Genomic DNA, 22065 nt, shown 5'->3' with positions numbered 1-22065 from the left:
GGGACTTGCATGTGTGTGTGTATGTTTTATGAAGATTGAAAAAGTAAAACATTACTGTCCCAATGTGTTTGAATGCCCTACTATGGATTAAGAACTGGTTGAAAGACAGAAAACAGAGAGTATGTTTAAATGGTCAATATTCTCAATGGAGAAGGGTAAATAGTGGGGTTCCCCAGGGGTCTGTACTGGGACCGCTGCTTTTTAACATATTTATTAATGATCTAGAGAGGTGGAAATAACTAGTGAGATGATTAAATTTGGTTGATGACCAGGGCAGGATTAACCAGTAGGCCAAGTAGGCACATGCCTAGGGCCGAAATGGTCAGGGGGGCCCGATGAAGGAGGGCATCAACATTGTTTTTTCCAAATGGCGATAGGCCCCTCCAGCATCGATCGGCAACGTGGGCCCCACCCCAATTGGCAAGGCGCGAGCCCCTCCCCCCCATCGACGGAAAGTAAGACAAGCAAGCAACACGGGTAAGAAAGGCATCGGGAACTGTAATTGTGCAAGCAGTGCTGCTTGCCCAAAGCTTCCCTCTGACGCAGCTTCCTGTTTCCACCTGAGCACATGGTGGGATGGGGTGGAGCAGGGGGCCCAATGTACTTGTGTGCCTAGGGGCCCTTGACAAATTAATCCTGCCCTGTTGATGACACAAAGTTGATAAATTGCAAGAGGATTGTAGAAAAATTGCAAGTGGACCTTGTAAGACTGGGAGATTGGGCAACAAAATGGCATATGTTTAATGTGAGCAAGTACAAAATGATGCATGTGGGAAAGGGGAACCATATGTGATGCTAGGTTCTGCCCAGGAAAAGGATCTAGGTGTCATTGTTGAGGATAAGTTCAAACCGTCAGCTCAACGTACAGCAGCTGCTAAGAAAGCAAACAGAATGTTAGGAATTATCAGGAAAGGAAAACAAAGATGAAAATGTTATAATGCCCTTAAATGGTGCAGGTGCACAATTCTGGTTGTCTAATCTAAAAAAAAGATATATCAGAATTAGAAAAGGTACAGAGAAGGGTGACAAAAATAATAAAAGGGATGGGACTTCTCTATGAGGAAAGGCTAAAGTGGCTACAGCTCTTCAGCTGGAGAAAAGACAGCTCAGAGGTGATATGACAGAGGTCTATAAAACACTGGGTGGAGTGGAAAGTGTAGATGTGAATCATTTGTTTACTCTTTTAAAAAAATACTAGGACTAAGTGGCATGTGATCACACTACTAAGTAGTACATTTAAAACAAACCAGAGAAAATATTTCTTCACTCAATGTGTAATTAAATTCTGGAATTTGTTGCCAGAGAATGTGGTGAAATCAGATAACTTAGCAGGGTTTAAAAATGGTTTGGATAATTTCCTAAAAAGAAGTCCATAGACCATTGAGTTGACTTGGAGAAATCCACTGCTTATTCCTAGGATAAGCAACATAAAATCTGTTTTACTACTTGGGATCTAGCTAAGTACTTGGGACTTCTGTTGGCTACTGTTGAAAACAGGATATTGGGCTTTATGGCGCTTCAGTCTGTCCCATTAAGGCAACTCTTATATTCTTATGTGAACCAAGTATATGATAATCAAACCATTTTGACATCACTGATGAGGTTGGGCTCTTAGGCATTGGTGGAATGAGGCATTATGACATCACAATCTCAGCTCTGGAATATTATTATTCTTTGGGTTTCTGCCTGGTACTTGTGACCTGTTGGAAACAGGATACTGGGCTTGATGGACCTTTGGATCTGTCCCAGTACGGCAATTGTTATGTTCTTACAGTGTGTACACATACTGCCACTCATTTTGTAGGCTGTAAGGCCAGGGTTTTATAAACAGCACCACTGTCAGTGGCCGCTGATTGTTTGTGAATCATGCAAATGCGCCGTTTATAGAGTTGCAGCTCCAGAAAAGGTAGGTGCCAGAAATGTAGGCCAGGGTTTTCAAAGCCTACATTTCTGGTGCCAACCTTGTACATGAATCATGCCTACAGAGATACTTTATGATGCCTAATGCCACTTCTGGTGCTTGCCACGCCTATAGTGGCATTAGGCATCCTAAAGCGCTTCCATAGGCACAACGCAGGTGCCTACGTTTTTCCTTTTAAATGCTTTTTTTCAAATGTAATTTTCTTTAATTCTTTAATTTTCAGAAAAAACAATTCCAAGCATAATCATCATGAACAGAAAGATTGATAGAAATATATAAATTTAAACATAGTTCAAATCAGAATTACACCGATTCAAAGTAAAAAGAAACAATAGACAATTTTCTATTATTCTCAAGTCCTCAATTAATCTGATCCAAGAATCAAGTTAAGTGATTAAACATAAAGAACTAATATATTTAGATCAAAACAGTAGCCTGTAATGGGTGGAGAGTTAATCTAATCATTTAAAGGTTGATACAACTTCTTTATCAAGGCGTTTTAGAGACAAAAATCCTGTCAACTGGGATGGATCATAAAAAACATATTTAAAGGATTTTCAACTTAAATTTGGCACCAGTGCAACTCTTACATCCCTAAGGGTCTAAGTGCTAACTTGGTATTTGTGTGCACAAAAATGCCCACTCTCTGCCCGCTGACACGCTCCCTCAAAATATATATATATATATATTTTTATTTTTTTTTTGTTCAATATTTTTATTATTTTATAGTAGTAAACAATAAGAAAAGTTATACAACACTAACATAGGTAATAATAATAATAATAATAATAATAACTTTATTTTTGTATACCGCAATACCCAGGGAGTTCTAGGCGGTTCACATCAATTAAACAAAACTTAATAAGAAATTACAATAAACTATCTTTACAAGTAAAGAAGGTATTGGAACAAAATTAACAAGAAATTACAATTGATCATGGTTACAGTTGATCATAATTACAGGCAATGAGGTGATAAAGATGGGCATGCGAGGTATGACTAGTTACATAAAATTCTGATACATGAGCATTTGGTAATATGGTTGACATCTTATTCAATACACATTTTTGATAATGAGGAATTATAGGCATGCACAACAAAGAAAAATGGGGAGAGCCAATGATCCACAGTGCAAACAATCCACCGATGAAAACAAAACCAAAAACCTGTGGATACAGATGTTCTGGAGATAATTTATTATACACTGACATATAAAAGCATGAAAATTCAATTTAAAAAGTACAATGATAAAAAATACAGTGATAAAGATCCAACTGGAGCCTACACGATCTGTGTTTCGGCAAACACGCCTTCCTCAGGGGTCATATAAAGAATTGGACTGAAAACAGTCTATTGTTTTTAAACATATGAGAAAAGAACACTGCAGACAAGCTGAAGTAGCAAAAAAACGCTATGGTATATCACATAGGCATTTTTACTGTGTAGTTAGCTCACACACATTTGACAATTATTACAGGGCACCTGAGAGCATCTCACACTATCCCATATTAAGGTGCATTAGGTGTGCATTACCACCTAATTCAGCTTAGTACAACTGTCCTAATTGAATCTTCAGTTTCCTTAGCACAGTTCATTTAGTTAATTTGTCAATTAGAATTAGGTACTAAAATACTAGTGTTGGGTAACAAGTAAGCCACCTTGCAGACAGTGGCATAGCAAGGGAGAGAGGCGCCCAGAGAGGTGGCGCCTCACCCCCCCCCCCACCACATGCTCCTTCCCCCCTCCCTTCTGAGCGTCCAAGATGTTACTACATTGTGTCCTTTCACTGGCTTTTTTTTTTTTAGATGAATGATTTTTGGTGACTGAGTTTATTTTTTTCATTCAACTTGTATGAATATATAAGTTATTTATAGGGTCTTTTTTTAGCATTTTCCCCCATCTCTACTGTTTTTATTTTTATAAACTGCTTTTGTGTTCCTTTGAAAGGTTATGTAACCCTCAAGATTACTAGTTTTATTCCTTTGGCTGGGGCCCTCAACTGATCCACACTACACTCCAAGGATTACAGTAGATGAAACAGACTTTCCGTTAGAACTACCATCCCGAATCTTAGCAGTAGAAATTGATAACCACCTATCCATACAACCATACCACCAATAATAAAAAACAATACAGTGGTACCTTGTTTTACGAGCATAATTCGTTCCAGAAGCATGCTCGTAATCCAAAGCAAAGTTCCCCGTAGGATATAACATAAGAACATAAGCAGTGCCTCTGCTGGGTCACGCGGCGGCCCACCAGGTTGAAGTGGTAATGCAGAAGAATCTCTCTGTCTCCATCCCTCTTCTATCTGTCCAACAGTTCTCCTCTTTCTTCATCTCCCCATGTGCACCATCTCTTTCCCTCTCTCAGACACCCAATTCTCCCTTTCTATTCTCTCTCTCACCTCAGCATCTCTTTCCCTCACTCCCTCCATTCTTCCATCTTCCCTCCCTCTTTCCCTTCATTCTGTGTTCTAAGTTCATGCCCATCCCTCCTTCCATTATTTTTCCTAAGTTTGTGCTCCCTCCCTCTCAAGTCCCAACACGCCCTTCTCCCTCCCTCCCTTCTGTGCCGCGGATGTTTACCTTCAGGCTGGTTCCCTCCTCACTGCTACAGTTATTTTTTTTTTTTTTTTGCTGAAAGCCGCGGGCAGCGCCTCTCTCTCAAGTCCCAACATGTCCTTCTCCTTTCCTCTCTTCTGTGCCGTGAGTGTTTACCTTCTTGCCGCTCCCTCCTCCGTCTTGCTGCAGTGTTCGCTCAAAGCCGCAGTCAGCGGCTCCTATGCTCCTCCCGTGGCTGATTTGGAAGCCTTCTCTCTGACGTTGCAATGTCAGAGGGAAACACTTCTGGGTCAGCTGCAGGAGGCACATAGGAGCCGCTGCCCGCGGCTTTGAGCAAATGCAGCATGATGGAGGAGGGAGCTGGCAAGAAGGTAAACACCCAAGGGCGATAGAGGAAAACATCACATCGCCCTTGAGTGGGGCCGCACAAAATACCTCACGGGGCTGCGGGTTGGACACCTCTGTAAAGGCAAAACTGTCTGCAGTGCGGAAGAGAAGCAGAAATTAGAAAGCAACAGGAAAATCTGCAGTCACACGCAGGGGGCAGCTCTGCCCCAGGCTGTGCGTGCATTGCAAGGTATGGAGAGGGGGATGCGAGATGGTTTACTTCGGGACACACTCATATAGCGAGTCAATGCTCGTTTTGCAAGTTAACATTTGCATGAGTGTTTTGCTTGTCTTGTAAACCGCGTTACTTGCAAACCGAGTTTGACTGTATTTCCTTGTGATGAGAAAGTCGAGATCCATCAGGAAATACTTTGAAACAGAGGCTTTCCGAATTTTAGTGCAATCACCAATCCTATCTCGTCTAGGTTACTATAATATAACGCTAGTTCTTTGTGCTAAAACTTTGCTATCGGTCTACTACTACAACTAGTTCAAAATGCAGAAATAAGACTCGCACATGAACTATGGAAATCAGAACACCTAAACCCTACAACAGTATAATCTCGTTATAACAGACTCGCTTATAACGGAACCTCGCCTATAGCGGACAAGGTCCGCTGGTCCCGGCCGTGCACCTTTATAAACATACAGAAAATCATCGCATATAGCGGACTTGCATATAACATACTTTTGGATACAACGGACAACCAATTTGGTCTCCAGAGCCGCTTTTAGCTGTAGTTTAGTTATAACGGACATGAAGGCTCCGCCTACAAGGCGCATGGCGTGACAGTAATATAGTGTCAAAATGCAGCCCAGAAGAAAATGACAGATTATTTATCTTTCCAGTACAGTACGACATAATGCTTTAGATTAGAACATCTTTTAGTGTTCTGGTTTTGCAATCATTTTGTATCATACCAATGTTTTGCTGAGTTTTGTTATTGATGTTGCTGATATGCTTGTGCAGTGACTGTTGTTCATTGATTGTACGTTATTTCAATTTGACCTAAATAAAGTTTTTACAAAATGCAACTCTGGGTATAACAGACTCTGGTTATAACGGACTGTTTTTCCAGGTCCCTTGAAGTCTGTTATAATGAGATTATACTGTATATGAAACTACATTGGCTGCCCATAACTGTAAGGATCAAGTTTTGAATTAGGCATCACTGCCTTTAAGATCCTGAGAGGGCATGCTCCCGACTACCTAAGAGTTGGCCATCCTACTCCAGGGTGCCTCCAACAGATATTCCACTTAAAATTATCAGCATGCAACAATATAAAGTCTACCAGGCAAGTTACCTTATCCATCCAATATCAATTAGCAAAATGCGGGAACCAACTACCACTTACGCTACGATCTTGCAACCACTATCTCAGCTTCAGAAAACTTTTGAAAACATTTCTTCACCAGGACAGGGAGCCAACCCTGAAGTAACTGAAATGGTAATTGTATAAGCCCATTTCTAAAGTGTCTAATGCAATTCCTGGGACAAAACGAAGAGCCAATGATTTGCCTATTTGTACTTGTAACTATGACCTAACTGTATTAGTATCTGTGTCAAACTGTCCATTGTAATTTCCTATGTAACTGACCCAACCTCTTGTAATGTTATCAGATCTTGACCTGCATAGGTAAAGGCAGAATAGAAAACTTGATTAACATATCATATGAAGTTTAAGCCTCTGATTAACTTACAGATTTAAATGTATGCAAATTGTTGGCTACCTGGGAGGCGAGGGATGCGGGAGGGTCTAGGAAGCGGAAGATGGTGTTCTTAAATGTCTGGGAGCTATCTGCAGTCTTTACATCCAACGGGACGAAGTGAGATTTTACGATGGGTGTCCTGATCTGGGCGCTCAGCTTGCTGGGGTGAGAGAGCAATGGTGAGCTATGGTGGCTTAAGGGGGGGAGGGGGTTCATACGGTTCTAGCACTTAGTCACAGGTTTATGTATTGGGGATGAGTTGGGGGAAGGAGGTGGCGTGGCTTTTTTGGGGCTCATCAGAGTCCAGGCCTTCAGAGGGCCATTCTGCCGACTCTGGCCTCGCTTGCCATGAGTCGATTTGTGGGGGGGGGGGGGGGGGAGGGGAGATTGTTGCTGTTACTATCTCCTGTACATACTTGAAATTGTGTTGAATAGGATGCATCTATGTTTGTACTATGAACGTTTTGTGTTCAATTGTTTTGCTTGCACTATTGTTTGCATCAATAAAAATTGTTTGAACCTAAGTGTATGCAAATTTAACAGAACAAATGCATGAAACACATTAAACAGAGCCCAAATGAATACTACAAAGTATAATAGTAGGAGTAAATCAAATGCAAAGCTCTACAGGGGTGATGGGTTTTTTTCTTGGAGGGGGGGGGGGAGGAGAAGAGCTACAAGCAGAACATTTAAGCCTCACAGTTGACCACTATTATGAATCCCGGACAGGAGTTCAATGTGATTTCCCAAGTTCAGGAATTACAATCTTATATTAATTAAAACAAAAAAACCCATAAAAACATAAAAGATCTGCTCACTTGTAAAGAGTGAATGAGATATCCTGCAGGCAGATTGCCAAACCTTTACAAAATATATTCACTCCGTAGTTCCTTTCGCCCTTCGACCCCCATTTAACAGTTAGGGCCGCGCCCAGTTTCTAATAAAAAAAAAAAAAAAAACACCCACGAAGGCGCGAGCGCTTAAGAGCACGCTAGAACGCCTTCCCCAGCCAATCAGCACCTCGGCGGCTCACCTTTCTAACGACCGCCAAAGCCTTTTACGGCAGACTCCCGCCCCCAGCGCGCACCTCGCGAAGGGAATTACGTCCTTCGCCTTTAAGAGTGCGGCAAGGGCTGGGGAGGGGGAGGGGATGGAGGAGAAGATAGCGGAGATAACTGATAGCGAGCAAACCTGAGGGAGGGGGGAAGTCACCTGACTCGGAGAAACCACAAACCTGGCGGAGAGGGGGGGGGGGAGTGGGATAAACGATTATCCTGCGGGGGAGGAGGGGGGTGACCGACCCAGCTTCTGCCCCCACCTCCTTCTCTTGCAGATTCCCCGCGTCCTTCCCTAATCGTATCACGTGCGCCCCCTCCATTCACAGCCGGCGTCCCCCCCCCTCCCTCCCTCGGATTTCCTGCCATCACCGCCGCAGCGGCAGCTGGACGACCAGGGGCCCGAAAAGGTCTCCCCTCCGTCGGTCGCTCCCACCCACCCCCTCATTCTGGGGCTCCGGGGAGAGAGGGCAGGGCGGCGCGCGCGCCTGGGCGAGGGCAGATCGGCGCAATATCGCAGACCCCCGGGAGGGGGGTGGGGGAAGGCCGACAAGGGTGCAGGAAATCGCCCGGATCCTTGGAATTATTTAGCTCTTAAATTGGAAAAAAAAAAAAAAAAAAATTTGCACTTTTCGCATTGTGTTTGGGGAGAGGTGCCAGGTGAGTTGGATGATTCACGGCTTGGGGGGGGGGGAGGGTTGAGGCTAGGGATGCTGCACTGATCTGTGTTTTAATGGGGGGGGGGGGGCGAGGCGAGGCTTTGCTGAGCGGGCGAGAGATGCACCGTTTTGTCCCGCAAATATGATCGATGAAAGAAACCCTAAAGGCGAGAGAGAAGGGCGTCTGTGTAACGGAAGACGCAGATCCTCGTCCAAAGCTCCTTCTCATTCATTGCCCGCTCCAGTTTCCTTCTCTTCCCAGGGGTCACCTGGCAGTGCGGTACGGAAGGGGAGGGAGGGGGGGGGGGGAGGCCTTCTCTCTTTTGCAGCGTCCTTCTCTCTGACGGGTGGGGAAGGGGAGGCGTGCAACTCCCTTAATCTCTTTTGCAGGAGCCGAGAGCCCATTGCATGCATAAGCGGCGGAATGCGGTGGGCTACAGGGATCAATGCCCGACCGATGTCATTTTTTTTTGGTTTGTTTTTTTGCCCCATACAGCATTCGGGGTTTTCAGGATTTTCCCCAATGAATAGGCATTGAAAGCAGTGCGCGCGCATGGATCTCGTGCATATTCATTGGGGAAATCCTGAAAACCCCGACTGGATTGCGGCCCTCCAGGAGGCACAGACGGAGTTTGGTTTGTGTGGCCCTCCCATGGGAGAAGCGGTTCAGTCTCCAACCCCCCCCCCTCCTTCCCATATGCATTTGACCTAGGGATCTAAAAGCCCCCCCGCAGAGCTTGATGCACGACCGAGGTCCCGGTTCCACGTTGCAAATGGTTCGCCCTGGTTAAGAAACTAAGACGTCTATGTGTATAACTTGCGCGTCTATGTAAAACAGCTGCTGCTTTTTTTTTTTTTTTTTTTTTGTGCTCAGGAGAGAAGATGTCGGGTCAGACGCTGACAGATCGCATCGCCGCCGCACAGTACAGCGTTACGGGCTCGGCAGTGGCCAGAGCGGTCTGTAAGGCCACCACGCACGAGGTGATGGGACCCAAGAAGAAGCACCTGGACTGTAAGCAGCTTCTTGGCTTTTTTTTTTTTTTTAGGGGGGGAGGGTTAAAATCGGCAGCGCTCCCCGTCCCCCCCCCCTTTGCGCGCCGCTCTGCTGGTGCCAAGCTCCGCCCACCTGGCTCGCGCTGTTTCAGCGCCCGAGGGGGGGGGGGGGCGGGCGCGTGCCGCTGAGCCCTGGGGCCCCCGAGAGCGGCGAATGGCTTAGCGAGGGCTCAAGCGAGGCGCCTAACGGTGTCGCCTTTATAGTCCAATGGGTTCTTGAATTTTAAGATGAATGAGAAGAGGAGGCTGCGAGGGGACATGATCGAGACGTTCAAAATACTGAAAGGCATCGATAAAATAGAGAAGGAAAATAAATTATTTACAATGTCCAACGTGTCACGGACAAGAGGACATGGTTTGAAGCTAAGGGGGGACAAGTCCAGGACAAATGTCAGGAAGTTCTGCTTCACACAGCGAGTGGTGGACGCCTGGAATGCTCTCCCAAAGGAGGCTATTAATGAATCCACTGTGTTAGGATTCAAAGGCAAATTAGATGCGCATCTCCTTACGAGAGGCATAGAGGGTTATGGGTGACTAAAACTACATCAGGTATATACTGGATAGGGCCTCCGCGTGTGCGGATCGCCGGACTAGATGGACCATGGGTCTGATCCGGAGATGGCAGTTCTTATGTTCTTGTTCAGCGGAAGCATATAATATCTAAACCGCTTTTGACTGTAACCACAAAAAAGTCCCTTCCCTTCCCCCAATATGATCCCATTTTCGAATTTCCATGTGAAAACCCTTTCTAATATATTGTGAGCAAACTTCTGTTTTTTTGTGTGTGTGTGGCTTGCCAAAATAAATCTTACTTAGTAACATAGTAGATGACGGCAGATAAAGACCCGAATGGTCCATCCAGTCTGCCCAATCTGATTCAATTTAAATTTTTTCCTCTTAGCTATTTCTGGGCGAGAATCCAAAGCTTTTCCCGGTACTGTGCTTGGGTTCCAACTGCCGAAATCTCTGTTAAGACTTACTCCAGCCCATCTACACCCTCCCAGCCATTGAAGCCCTCCCCTGCCCATCCTCCACCAAACGGCCATACACAGACACAGACCGTGCAAGTCTGCCCAGTACTGGCCTTAGTTCAATATTTAATATTATTTTCTGATTCTAGATTCTCTGTGTTCATCCCATTTGAACTCAGTCACCGTTTTCCTCTCCACCACCTCTCTCGGAAGCACATTCCAGGCATCCACCACCCTCTCTGTAAAGTAGAATTTCCTAACATTGCTCCTGAATCTACCACCCCTCAACCTCAAATTATGTCCTCTGGTTTTACCATTTTCCTTTCTCTGGAAAAGATTTTGTTCTACGTTAATACCCTTCAAGTATTTGAACGTCTGAATCATATCTCCCCTGTCTCTCCTTTCCTCTAGGGCAGTGGTCTCAAACTCAAACCCTTTCCAGGGCCACATTTTGGATTTGTAGATACTCGAGAGGGCCTCAGAATAAATAGTTAATGTGTTTGTAGAAAAATGACAATTCTGCATGAGGTAAAACTCTTTATAGTTTATAAATCTTTCCTTTTGGCTAAGTCTTAATAATAATATTGTCATTTATAGCTAAAGAGACATATGATCAAGAAACTGTTTTATTTTACTTTTGTGATTATGATAAACATGCTGAGGGCCTCAAAATAGCACCGGGCTGCGAGTCTGAGACCACTGCTCTAGGGCAGTGGTTCCCAACCCTGTCCTGGAGGACCACCAGACCAATCGGGTTTTCAGGATAGCCCTAATGAATATGCATGAGAGAGATCAGCATATAATGGAGGTGCCAGGCATGCAAATCTGCTCCATGCATATTCATTAGGGTTATCCTGAAAACCAGACTGGCCTGGTGGTCCTCCAGGACAGGGTTGGGAATCACTGCTCTAGGGTATACATATTCAGGGCCTCCAGTCTCTCCTCATACTGAAATTGCTTCTCTTATATAGGGGTGGTTCTGCTGTCTAAACAATAAGTTGTGCTCTACTTCTGAAAGCATTATTATAATACTAGTGTTTAAGCCCGTTAGATTAACGGGTGCTAGATGTCTCCTGCTTTTGAACCTGGGCAGGGGCAGAGGCAGAGATGGGGCGGGAGGGAGTGACGGTGGGAGAGCAATTTCAAAGCCTCGGCAGCGGCGGCTCCTTGACCAATCCGCGCTTACAATGTCCCCACACTCGCGGTCTGGCTGGCTCCCCCTCCAAAGCCCTTCGCAGCGGCAGCCCCTCCGCAATCCGTCCCCGCGTCCCATGCCTCTCCGAAGGCCGGCTCCCACGAAAATGGTGCCCCTCTGTGCAAAGCCGCAGCGGCAGCCTCCCTCAAGACACATTTAAAATCTGACATATTGTAATCACAAAACAGAAAATAAAATTATTTTTCTTACCTTTTGTTGTCTGGTCATTATTCATATCATGTAGGGGTCCCAGGCTATGGTTGGCTTTTGATAACTGGCTTGCCAGGGCCCCTTCTTTCTTCTTCCCTCCTTCCATCCCTGCAGCTGAAGACAGGCACCTCCCCCCAGTGGTCTGAGACAGGAGGGAGCAGTTAGGAGAGGGTCTGAGGGCAAAGAGGGGCTCAACAGCACACAACCACCTTTCCTTCCCTCCCTCCATCAGGTGCTCTTATAATATAACACCTCTGTGTGTGAATATGAAATTTTTTTGGTGGCTTTTTTTTTTTTTTTTTTATATTGTGGCATTCTTCTTTGGTAATCTGCACCACGGGGTAATACAATAGCCATTAATATTTCATCTGTGTACTGAGGTGAAATGGCCGTGAACTGCACAATTTAAACGTCGTGTGTAAAAAGACATTTTTGAGGGATCTCCTGAAAATGTGTTCACTGCCACAAAATACAGTGGTTAATCTATAAAGCCCTAAATCTTGTGCAATAGGGTAAACCCTTCTTTTGCCAAGGGACTAAAGGCATTGGTTATAGATATTAAGAACATTGTTTCTAGTTTCTTCCTCATTTTACAGTTTGTGCCTCACTTCTGCACAGTTATTAGAGCACAAAACATGGGCTTTTTACAAAGCTAGCCACCTGTTCTGTTCCTATGGGCGGCTTGGCAGTTAGCTTGCACTTCTTGCCAGTTCAGCTTTTGTAAATCCCACCATAGTGAAAGCTGACTGATCTTTATCTTGGTTATATCTTTTTGAGGCTATCTGGCATTGACTGTTACTTGGTATGCGCTGACAGAGGTCATGATGTCTTTAAGTGAGGAATATTAATGCAGATTTCAAAACATTATACTGCGTGTTTGGAATCTTATGAATCTTTCATTACTGATGCAGTGTGTATTAATCCTAGCCAAATACTTTGCATGTCTGGATGTTGGCCTGAATACTGTGAATTTTTGAAGAGCTATATTAGTTCTTCCCTGTACCCGTGCTAGTGCCTCCAAATGGTTTGGTTAGAGAATGACATGGGGGACAAATTTGTCCCCCACGAGCTCTGTCCCTGCCCCATTCCTGCAAACTCTGTCCTCATCTGCACAAGTCTCAAATACTTTAACATCATAAATGTTTCAGGCTTGCAGTGATGGGCAGGGGTATTGAGATCCCACGGGGACACGGAGAGATCTGTTTACTTGTCCAATCCCCAAAAGTATTTGCAATGCAAAATTTATGTCCCATAGTTTTATTTTCCAGTGATGAAAATAACTCTCCTAAATCTGCCCAACCAGGGACTCAAATCTAGTCATCTTTTATATTCCATTATGTTGGTCAACTTGATGACTTTCTGACATTTCACAGCTTAATTATGTTCTGCGTAAAGAAGGAAAAAAACAACCCTGTTTTTCAATGTGCTGACCATTAGTGTAATGGAGTGTCAAACACTCTTGTTGTATGTGACAGATTCAACTTATACATTTCTAGTGTATTCCCTCTGTCATCTTTCTGCAAGCTGGAAGACCGTGACTAGTGTATTCTTTTTCTAGAAAGATTAAAAAGTTTCCTTTTCGCTGATGCTTTTGGAAATTAGTTTAACCCAAATCGTAAGAACATAAGAGTTGCTGCTGCTGGGTCAGACCAGTGGTCCATCATGCCCAGCACTCCGCTCATGCGGTGACCCTTTTGGTCAAAGACCACCGCCCTAACTGAGACTAGCCCTACCAGTGTACGTCCTTGTTCAGTGGGAACTTGACTAACTTTGCCTTGAATCCCTGAAGGGTGTTTTCCCCTATGACAGCCTCCGGGAGAGTCTTCCAGGTTTCCACCACTCTCTGGATGAAGAAGAACTTCCTTACGATTGTACGGAATCTATCCCCTTTCAACTTTAAAGAGTGCCCTCTCATTCTCCCTGCCTTGGAGAAGGTGAACAACCTGTCCTTATCTACTAAGTCTATTCCCTTCAGTACCTTGAATGTTTCGATCATGTCCCCTCTCAATCTCCTCTGTTCGAGGGAGAAGAGGCCCAGTTTCTCTAATCTTTCGCTCCTCCAACCCCTTAACCATCTTAGTTGCTCTTGTCTGGACCCTTTCGAGTAGTAGTATTCTGCTCCTTTATAACTACAATGCTGTGACACTCGAGAATAAGCATTTCTAGCTACCAGCAACCCCATCCCTTAATGTTTTTCCCTTAATTGTCCTTTTTCTTATAAAATTGTAGTTCACCCTTTAGCCCTCCTTCTAGTTTGTGATAACAGAAGAATTGCCGCTGCTGGGTCAGACCAGTGGTCCATTGTGCCCAGCAGTCTGCTCCCGCAGCAGCCCTTAGGTCAAAGACCAGCGCCCTAACTGAGACTAGCCTTACCTGCGTACATTCTGGTTCAGCAGGAACTTCTAACTTTGTCTTGTATCCCTGGAGGGTGTTTTCCCCTATAACAGCCTCCGGAAGAGCGTTCCAGTTTTCTTCCACTCTCAAGGTGAAGAACTTCCTTACATTTGTACGGAATCTATCCCATTTTAACTTTAGAGAGTACTCTCTCGTTCTCTCTACCTTGGAGAGGGTGAACAACCTATCTTTATTTACTAAGTCTATTCCCTTATTATCTTGAATGTTTCGATCATGTCCCCTCTCAGTCTCTTCTTTTCAAGGGAGAAGAGGACCAGTTTCTCTAATCTCTCATTGCACTGCAACTCCTCCAGCCCCTTAACCATTTTAGTCGCTCTTCTCTGGACCCTTTTGAGTAGTACCGTGTCCTTCTTCATGTACAGCGACCAGTGCTGGATGCAGTATTCCAGGTAGGGGCGTATCAAGGACCGGTACAGCGGCATGATAACCTTCTCTGATCTGTTTGTGACCCCCCCCCTTCTTAATCATTCCTAGCATTCTGTTCACCCTTTTCGCCACCGCTGCACATTGTGCAGACAGCTTCATTGACTTGTCGACCATTACTTCCAAGTCTCGTTCCTAGGGGGTCTCTCTGAGTACTGCACAGGACATCCTGTATTCGTGTATAAGATTTTTGTTACCGTAATGCATCACCTTACACTTATCCAGGTGAAACCTCATTTGCCATGTCGCGGCCCATTTCTTGAGTGTGTTTGTCACGTTGCAGGTCGTCGCAATTCTTCTGTGTCTTCAGTAGTCTGAATAACTTCGTATCGTCTGCAAATTTAATCACCTCGCTTGTACCAATTTCCAGGTCATTTATAAATATGTTGAAGAGCACGGGTCCAAGCACCGAACCCAGCGGCACTCCACTCGTGATGCTTTTCCAGTCCGAGTATTGTCAGTTTACCCCCACTCTCCGCCAGCCAGTTTTTAATTCACGCGAGTATTTCACCCACGATTCCATGGCTCACAATTTTTTTGAAGTAGTCGTTCATGCGGGACCTTGTCAAACGCCTTCTGAAAATCCAGATATACAATGTCGACCGGGTCACCCTTGTCTATCTGCCTATTTACTCCCTCGAAGAAGTGCAGCAAGTTCATCAGGCAAGATCTTCCATTGTTTGTCAATTGTACATCTCTATCTGATTATTTTATTAATGTGCATCGCTTTGAATTTATTATTAAAGCATTTATCAAATTTTAAATAAAACTTGGAAACTTAGGCCCCCTTTTACTAAGGTGTGCTAACCGCTAACGCGTCCATAAACTATAATGGATGCGTTAGCATTTAGCATGTGCTAAAACGGCTAGCACGCCTTAGTAAAAGGACCCCTTAGTAGACCCTTAAAATAAGTTGGTACTTAATCGCCACACTGTAAGGCTGTTAGCAGCAACTAAAACTAGCATAAATTAGCTTAATATTAAAGAATTTTGAATGTAATAAGTTCATGGAAGCCACTGCTTGCTCTGGGATGGGTAGCATGGGATTTTGTTACTCTTTGAGATTCTGCCTAAAATCTTGATACTTTCTGGAGTTTCAGAATGTTGTTAATATTTGAGTTTCTGCCAGGTACTTGTGACTGGATTGTCCCTGGTTCGAAGCATGATACTGGGTTAAATCAGAGTTTCTTAACTTCTTCACACCAAGTACCCCCTAAGCCTAACAAATATCAACCAAATCCCCCTGCCCAAGCTCCGCCCTTGACACCACCCTCATAAGAATAGTACTAATTGTAATGTAATTTCTTCCATTCATTTTCTATGTACACACAATATAACCTTATTAATACATAATGGTAACCACAAAATAATAAAAACAAAAAAAGCACACTGTACGCAGAGAAAATGTTAGCTATAATTTATATTTGTGGTTTTTTTTTTTTAAGAGGTCAAGGCAGGTGACTTTAAAATATGTGATGTCACCTCAGTAACAACTATAGAAAAATAGACAAATATAGTGCAAATATAGACAGCAGATATAAATTCTCAAAACTGACACATTTTGATCCCTAAATTGAAAATAAAATCATTTTTCCTACCTTTGTTGTCTGGTGATTTCATGAATCTCTGGTTGCACTTCCTTCTGACTGTGCATCCAATATTTCTTTCTGCCTGCATGCTTCCTTTCCTCCAGACCTCATTCCCTTCCCCAACTAACATCTCTCTCTCTCTCTCTCTGTCCCTACATGAGTCTAGCTTTTCTTCCTTTCTCCTCCACCCCTATAGGCAACATCTCTCACTGTTCATCTGTCTTTCTCTCATTACCTCCTTTGCTGCAAAGGGAGTGGGGAAAAGAGAGATCCAGGGTGCATCCAACATTTCTCCCTCTCTCATCTGTCTATTCCTTAGATCTCTCTCTCATATGTTACAAGGTAGTACCCCCTCCCTACTGTGTTCCCAGTTTGTGCCCCCCTTCCAGCCTTTGTCCCCAAATCGTGCCCCTCCCATGTCCCTGCTCACTCCAGGGCCGCACTTGCTTCCTTCATGGCAGTCTGGCTGTACTGCACCTTCCTGCTTTTAAAGACACTTTGTTGCAGAAACGCGGGCAGCGGCTCTTACAGGCTGCATGTGGCTAACACACAAGCCTTCTGTCCAACATCAGAGCTGACATCGGACAGAAGGCTTCTGGGTCAGCTGCTTGCAAGAGCCACGCATCCCTGCAACAAGTGCCGCTGAAGGCAGGAAGGAGCAGCCCACCTGGAAGGAAGTAACTGGGATCCTCCGCTGACCCGGAAGGCTTCCCTCCGACTTCAACTCTGACATCAGAGGGAAGCCTTCTGGGTCGGCTTCAGGAAGGAGGTCAAAGAATCCCCGGCAGTGGCTTTGGTAGAAGCTGGCGGGCAAGAAAGAGGGCTTGGGATCCCCAGCGGAGACTCAGGAGGATTGGGGGGGGGGCAGGAGACCCGCAAAGTGCCACGTACCCCCAACAAGCGTCTCGCGTACGCCCTTAGAGTACATATACCATGTGTTAAGAAACTATGGGCTAGATGGACCATTGGTCAGACCCAGTAAGGCTAGTCTTATGTTTTTATAACTTATTTTAGATTTATTAGTAGTATTAATAAATTCTTTCCTGAGCTTCAGTTCACCCCATTTCCTGGCAAAGACATTTTAAAAATCAATTTTTCACAGGTAAAAGCTGCTACAATGTAACGGACCTGTTTCAAATCCTTGATATTATGTACAATATTAATCTTAAACATTTTGGTTGAAAGTTTTATGAGCGTAAGTGTCAAGTTTATTTAGGTTTTGATATACCACTCATAAATCTGAGCGGTGTACAATAATTTGGGGAGAAAGAGAAGTTATATAAAAAGCAGGGAAATGTTATCATAATAGGTTTACGTGACTCACAAATAGAAGATTACATTAGATAATAATATACATGTATACATAATAAAATTAGACATAAATTACATTTGGATAATAAAGTAATGGGAGCAGGGGAGGAACTACAATATCTTGATAGGAAAGAAAGAAAGGGACAAGGGTAAGGGAATTGTTTTGCAATTGATCTTGGTTCGGGTTGAGACTTGAAGGAGAAGCATTTTGCTTTCTAAAAATCTTTGTGTGCGCTTGTAGCTGGAGAAAAATGAAAAAATCTGAACAGGAAGAATGGTAGAAAACTAGAATTTGTAACCTAGGTGTTGGGACAGGGGTCAGCCCGGCTCTTGAGCCCACATAAACTTCTTTTTCTTGTTTTCCTTGTTGCACAGTGATAGGAGCTTGTCTCTTTGCTGCCACTTGCTCTGTCCCCAGGCATTACATGGGTTTTTAACATCTGAGAGCAACTACTTTAAGTTCAAAACATAGTAACATGATGGCAGATAAAGGCCAAATGGCCCATCCACAGCATCCACTATCTTCTCTCCCTATTGGCTAAGGCTCTTTACACCTGCATTGTGATGTCATAGAACTTTATGGTTATAGAAACATGATGGCAGATAAAAGGCCAAATGGCCCATCCACAGCATCCACTATCTTCTCTCCCTATTGGCTAAGGCTCTTTACACCTGCATTGTGATGTCATAGAACTTTATGGTTATAGAAACATGATGGCAGATAAAAGGCCAAATGGCCCATCCAGTCTGCCCATCCACAGCATCCTCTGTCTCAGGCTTGTCCAACCTAAGGCCCTGGGGTGCCCTCACCTGGAGTACTGCATCCAGCACTGGTCACCATGCATGAAGAAGGATACGGTACTACTCGAAAGGGTCCAGAGAAGAGCGACTAAAATGGTGAAGGGGCTGGAGGAGTTGCCGTACAGTGAGAGATTAGAGAAACTGGGCCTCTTCTCCCTTGAAAAGAGGAGACTGCGAGGGGACATGATCGAAACATTCAAAATACTGAAGGGAATAGACTTAGTAGAGAAAGACAGGTTGTTCACCCTCTCCAAGGTAGGGAGAACGAGAGGGCACTCTCTGAAGTTGAAAGGGGAGAGATTCCGTACAAACGTAAGGAAGTTCTTCTTCACCCAGAGAGTGGTGGAAAACTGGAACAATCTCCCGGAGGTTGTTATAGGGGAAAACACCCTCCAGGGATTCAAGACAAAGTTGGACAAGTTCAAGCTAAACTGGTGAGACTGGAATCATTTGGAGCACTGGCCTTGATCTTGGGGCCTCCGCGTGAGAATATTACTGGGCAGGATGGACCATTGGTTTGACCCAGCAGCGGCAATTCTTATGTTAGCCCGGCTCTCTATGTGCTTTTTTTCTGGCCTTTTTGAAACTTGGTAACTCATGTGGTGCTTATAGCAAAATTCATAGGAACCAGCGTTTGAAAATGATTGGGGGTGCTACTTCTGAATTCGTCAATAATGGAATAAGAAACACAATGCACAACCTGTCAATGTCCAAAACCTTTGTATTATGCAGCAAATATCAATTAGGATCAAAGATCTCAGAAATTGTAGTAAAATAAAATAATCTGAGACTTATCAGTTACAGATTTCTATCATAGACTTTTGAAAACCTCCTTTTTTTTTTTTTTTTAATGTGCAGTTTGCAGTGTGTTAAACTCAAAATTTAGTCCCTGGTGCCAATAAACTTAGTACAGTGGAACCTTGGTTTACGAGCATAATTCGTTCCAGAAGCATGACGAGCAAAACATTCGCAAACTTGGTGCCTCGTAAACCGAGCTTGCGCGCATGCTCAAGGCTCGGCACAGGAAGCAGATTTTCGGACACCGGCACCAACGCACAGGACATGCTGGTGTCGGTGCCGATGCGGAGGCTACACTGGAAGTAAGAAGAGGGTTCGGGTGGGTTGGGGGATCTCAGGTCGCAGCGGGGGGGGGGGTGCCCGATGGCGGGGGGGGGGGGGGCCGGTTTGGGGGGGGGGGGCCTTCAGGAGGAGCAATGCCGGTTCTCGTGAGGGGGGGAGCAGCGCTGCTGGCCTCGGGGGGGGGAAGGTGGGGGGTGGGAACATATCAAAGCAAGTTTCCCTTACTTCCTATGGGGAAACTTGCTTTGATATACGAGCATTTTGGATTACGAGCATACTCCTGGAACGGATTATGCTCGTAATCCAAGGTACCACTGTACTCGTATATCAAAGCAAGTTTCCCCATAGGAAATAATGGAAACTCGCTTTGATATGTTCCCCCCCCCCACCGAGGCGCTGCTCCCTCCCCCCCCACCCACTCGCAAAGACACCCTCCGCGCGAACCGGCACCCCCTGCCCGAACAACTTAAACTTACCCCCCCCTCCCCCCGTCTGGCACCGGCACACAGCCCACAGAATGAGAATCTTGGTGAGAGGGAGAATTAGAAGTCCTTGAGCATGCGCAGATGCAGGAAGATCTTCTAGCAGCACTGGCACGCCTGTGGGCTGCGTGTCGGTGCCAGACGGGGGAGGGGGGGTAAGTTTAAGTTGTTTGGGCGGGGGGGCCTTTGCGAGCGGGGGGGAGCGATGCTGGTTATCGGTGGGGGGGGGGGGTGCTCGCAAATCGAATCAACACTCGGTTTGCGAGAGACGTTTTGCGAGAATGTTTGCTCGTCTTGCAAAACACTCACAAACCGAGCTTTGACTGTATTTGTCAATTCTTATTTAGAGTATATGTATTCAGCAACACTTATCTTAATGTGCAGCCTTATCCCAATGACAAAATAATTTAAATCAACACATGCTGCTCAAATACAGAACACAGCTTACGTCTGGCTCATTGCTCTGTTTGTAAAGCGGCGCCAGTCAACTTAAGACGCCATGCAGGTGGTTTTTTTTTTTTTTTTTGTTCAGTGATTTTTATTGAATATTTCAAGAAATATACAGAAAGCAGTGTAAACACACAAAATCTGACTAAGAACCAGTGACATAAAATAAGACCAAGTCTATAGTCATTAACATATAACCAGATTAATAAAAAAATTCAAGGTATGTGCAACTGCTAGTAGAAGATATATGAAAAGCAGAAAAGCGAGGAGAGTGAATAAGAGAAAGGGAGATAGAGGGAGGGACAAAGAGAAAGCAAGAGATAGATAAGTAGAAAGAGAGGCAGAAGTGTCTATGGAGTAGAATGAACATATGAATCTAAGAATGACCAAGGTGATTTTTTCTGCACCATGTTCGTGGAGAGTCGAGAGATCATGTTTTTCTCATATGCATAAGATTCAAATTTGTGATACATGCTCAGAGAATTCCACCAAAAGGTGTAGTCGAGTAGTGAGGGTGATTTCCAGTTTTTAAGAATATGCATAAGAGCTGTTACAAACATGGCATCAATGAGTTTAGGCGGACAGTTTGATTGCCACGCAGGTGTTTTAAATAAGATCTTTTCTCTTGCGCATTGCTCTTTAAACAATGCTGTGAATCGCAGGCGCTCTCGATCTGCTTTCTAATCTGTGTAGAACGCATGCGCACAAATCTCTTCGCAATATTAATGGATTGAAATCTTCTTAAACTTTCACTGAAGAAAAGAAAATCATAAACTATTAAAGAAACATATTTAACCCAAAGGTTTGCTGGTCTATGTATCCATCTTGCTTCACGCTGAAGTAACTTTTTCTTCCTATCTCCTCTTACAGAGACTGGTTTTTGATCAGTGGCAAAACATTTTAAATCTTGAAATGAATGGTTTAAATCAATACAATGTTTTATCAAAGGTTCTGTAGTTTTTCTCCGTTTTAAATTGGATCCTGATCTTGAGGACATAAAATTTATCGCACAGGCAAGAGATGGATACAATATCATTAGAATTACGCTCTTATTCACAGTTTATACCCAGATTCTGGCACATCATCCCCACATCCATTAATAATAATAACAGTTTATATACCGCAGGACCGTGAAGTTCTATGCGGTTTACAATGATTAGAAATGCTACAGATTGAGTAAAATCTATTGATTAACAGCTCTAGAGATCAGTTATTGTGGAAGAGATTGGTGTCGTGACCCCAAGTAGGAAGATATTTGTCAGCTTTTCTTCAGCTTTTTTGGACTCGAAACAACCCCAACTGAAAAATTAGTCATTATTTACGACACTCACATAATTTCTAATCTCAGTTTATATTTGAGTCAACTTTTTTCCTTCTTTTTTGGGGGGAAAAAGGTTAACTCTGTTTATATTCGAGTATATACAGTAAATATGTTTTGTTTTGTGTTCAGAATGTGGCACCATGTTTGATTACCGTATTTTTCGCTCCATAAGATGCACTTTATTTTCACCCAAAAGTGGGTGGAAATGTCAGTGCATCTTATGCAGCGAAGATGACTCCTCTCCCCTGTACCTTTTTAAAACATCGCCCGCCCTTCTTTCCTTTTAAAACGTCTCTGCCCACCTGCATGCCTTTCCTTTTAAAACACCCCCGCAGTAGCTTTTTTAAACGTCCCTTAAGCCTGGTGGTCCAGCGGTCTATGAGCCGGCAGGAGTGTGCTTTCTGCGCTGCTGCCTAGGCCCGTGCTTTTTTCTGAATGGCTGGTGCAGTTCTCACGAGAAGAGGTTACGG

At 44.2% G+C, this 22065-nt stretch overlaps 2 protein-coding genes across 18 annotated transcripts in view; one reads left to right on the top strand and one right to left on the bottom strand.

Moving 5' to 3' along the window:
* RIPPLY2 (ripply transcriptional repressor 2) overlaps positions 1 to 7706 on the bottom strand; it is a 71719-nt gene extending 64013 nt beyond the window's left edge. The window contains exon 1 of one of the 2 annotated variants that reach the window (XM_033937996.1): positions 7617 to 7706. The gene's annotated coding sequence lies outside the window, so the exon portion shown is untranslated. Of the gene's footprint in view, positions 1 to 7401; positions 7521 to 7616 lie in introns of those variants that run through there. The other variant, XM_033937995.1, reaches the window with a different exon arrangement.
* Positions 7707 to 7837: 131 nt separating this feature from the next.
* SNAP91 (synaptosome associated protein 91) overlaps positions 7838 to 22065 on the top strand; it is a 262921-nt gene continuing 248693 nt past the window's right edge. For 5 of the 16 annotated variants that reach the window (XM_033937978.1, XM_033937981.1, XM_033937982.1 and 2 more), the window contains exons 1-2: positions 7839 to 8298; positions 9172 to 9309. In XM_033937978.1, coding sequence (XP_033793869.1) covers positions 9180 to 9309 — 130 coding nt within the window. In that variant the 5' untranslated portion in view covers positions 7839 to 8298; positions 9172 to 9179. Of the gene's footprint in view, positions 8299 to 8448; positions 8578 to 9171; positions 9310 to 22065 lie in introns of those variants that run through there. The other 11 variants (XM_033937989.1, XM_033937988.1, XM_033937987.1 and 8 more) reach the window with 7 other exon arrangements.

The sequence above is a fragment of the Geotrypetes seraphini genome, chromosome 3 (assembly GCF_902459505.1).
Source record: "Geotrypetes seraphini chromosome 3, aGeoSer1.1, whole genome shotgun sequence".
Lineage (NCBI taxonomy): Eukaryota > Metazoa > Chordata > Amphibia > Gymnophiona > Dermophiidae > Geotrypetes > Geotrypetes seraphini.
This window is presented reverse-complemented; position numbering and strand designations above follow the sequence as displayed.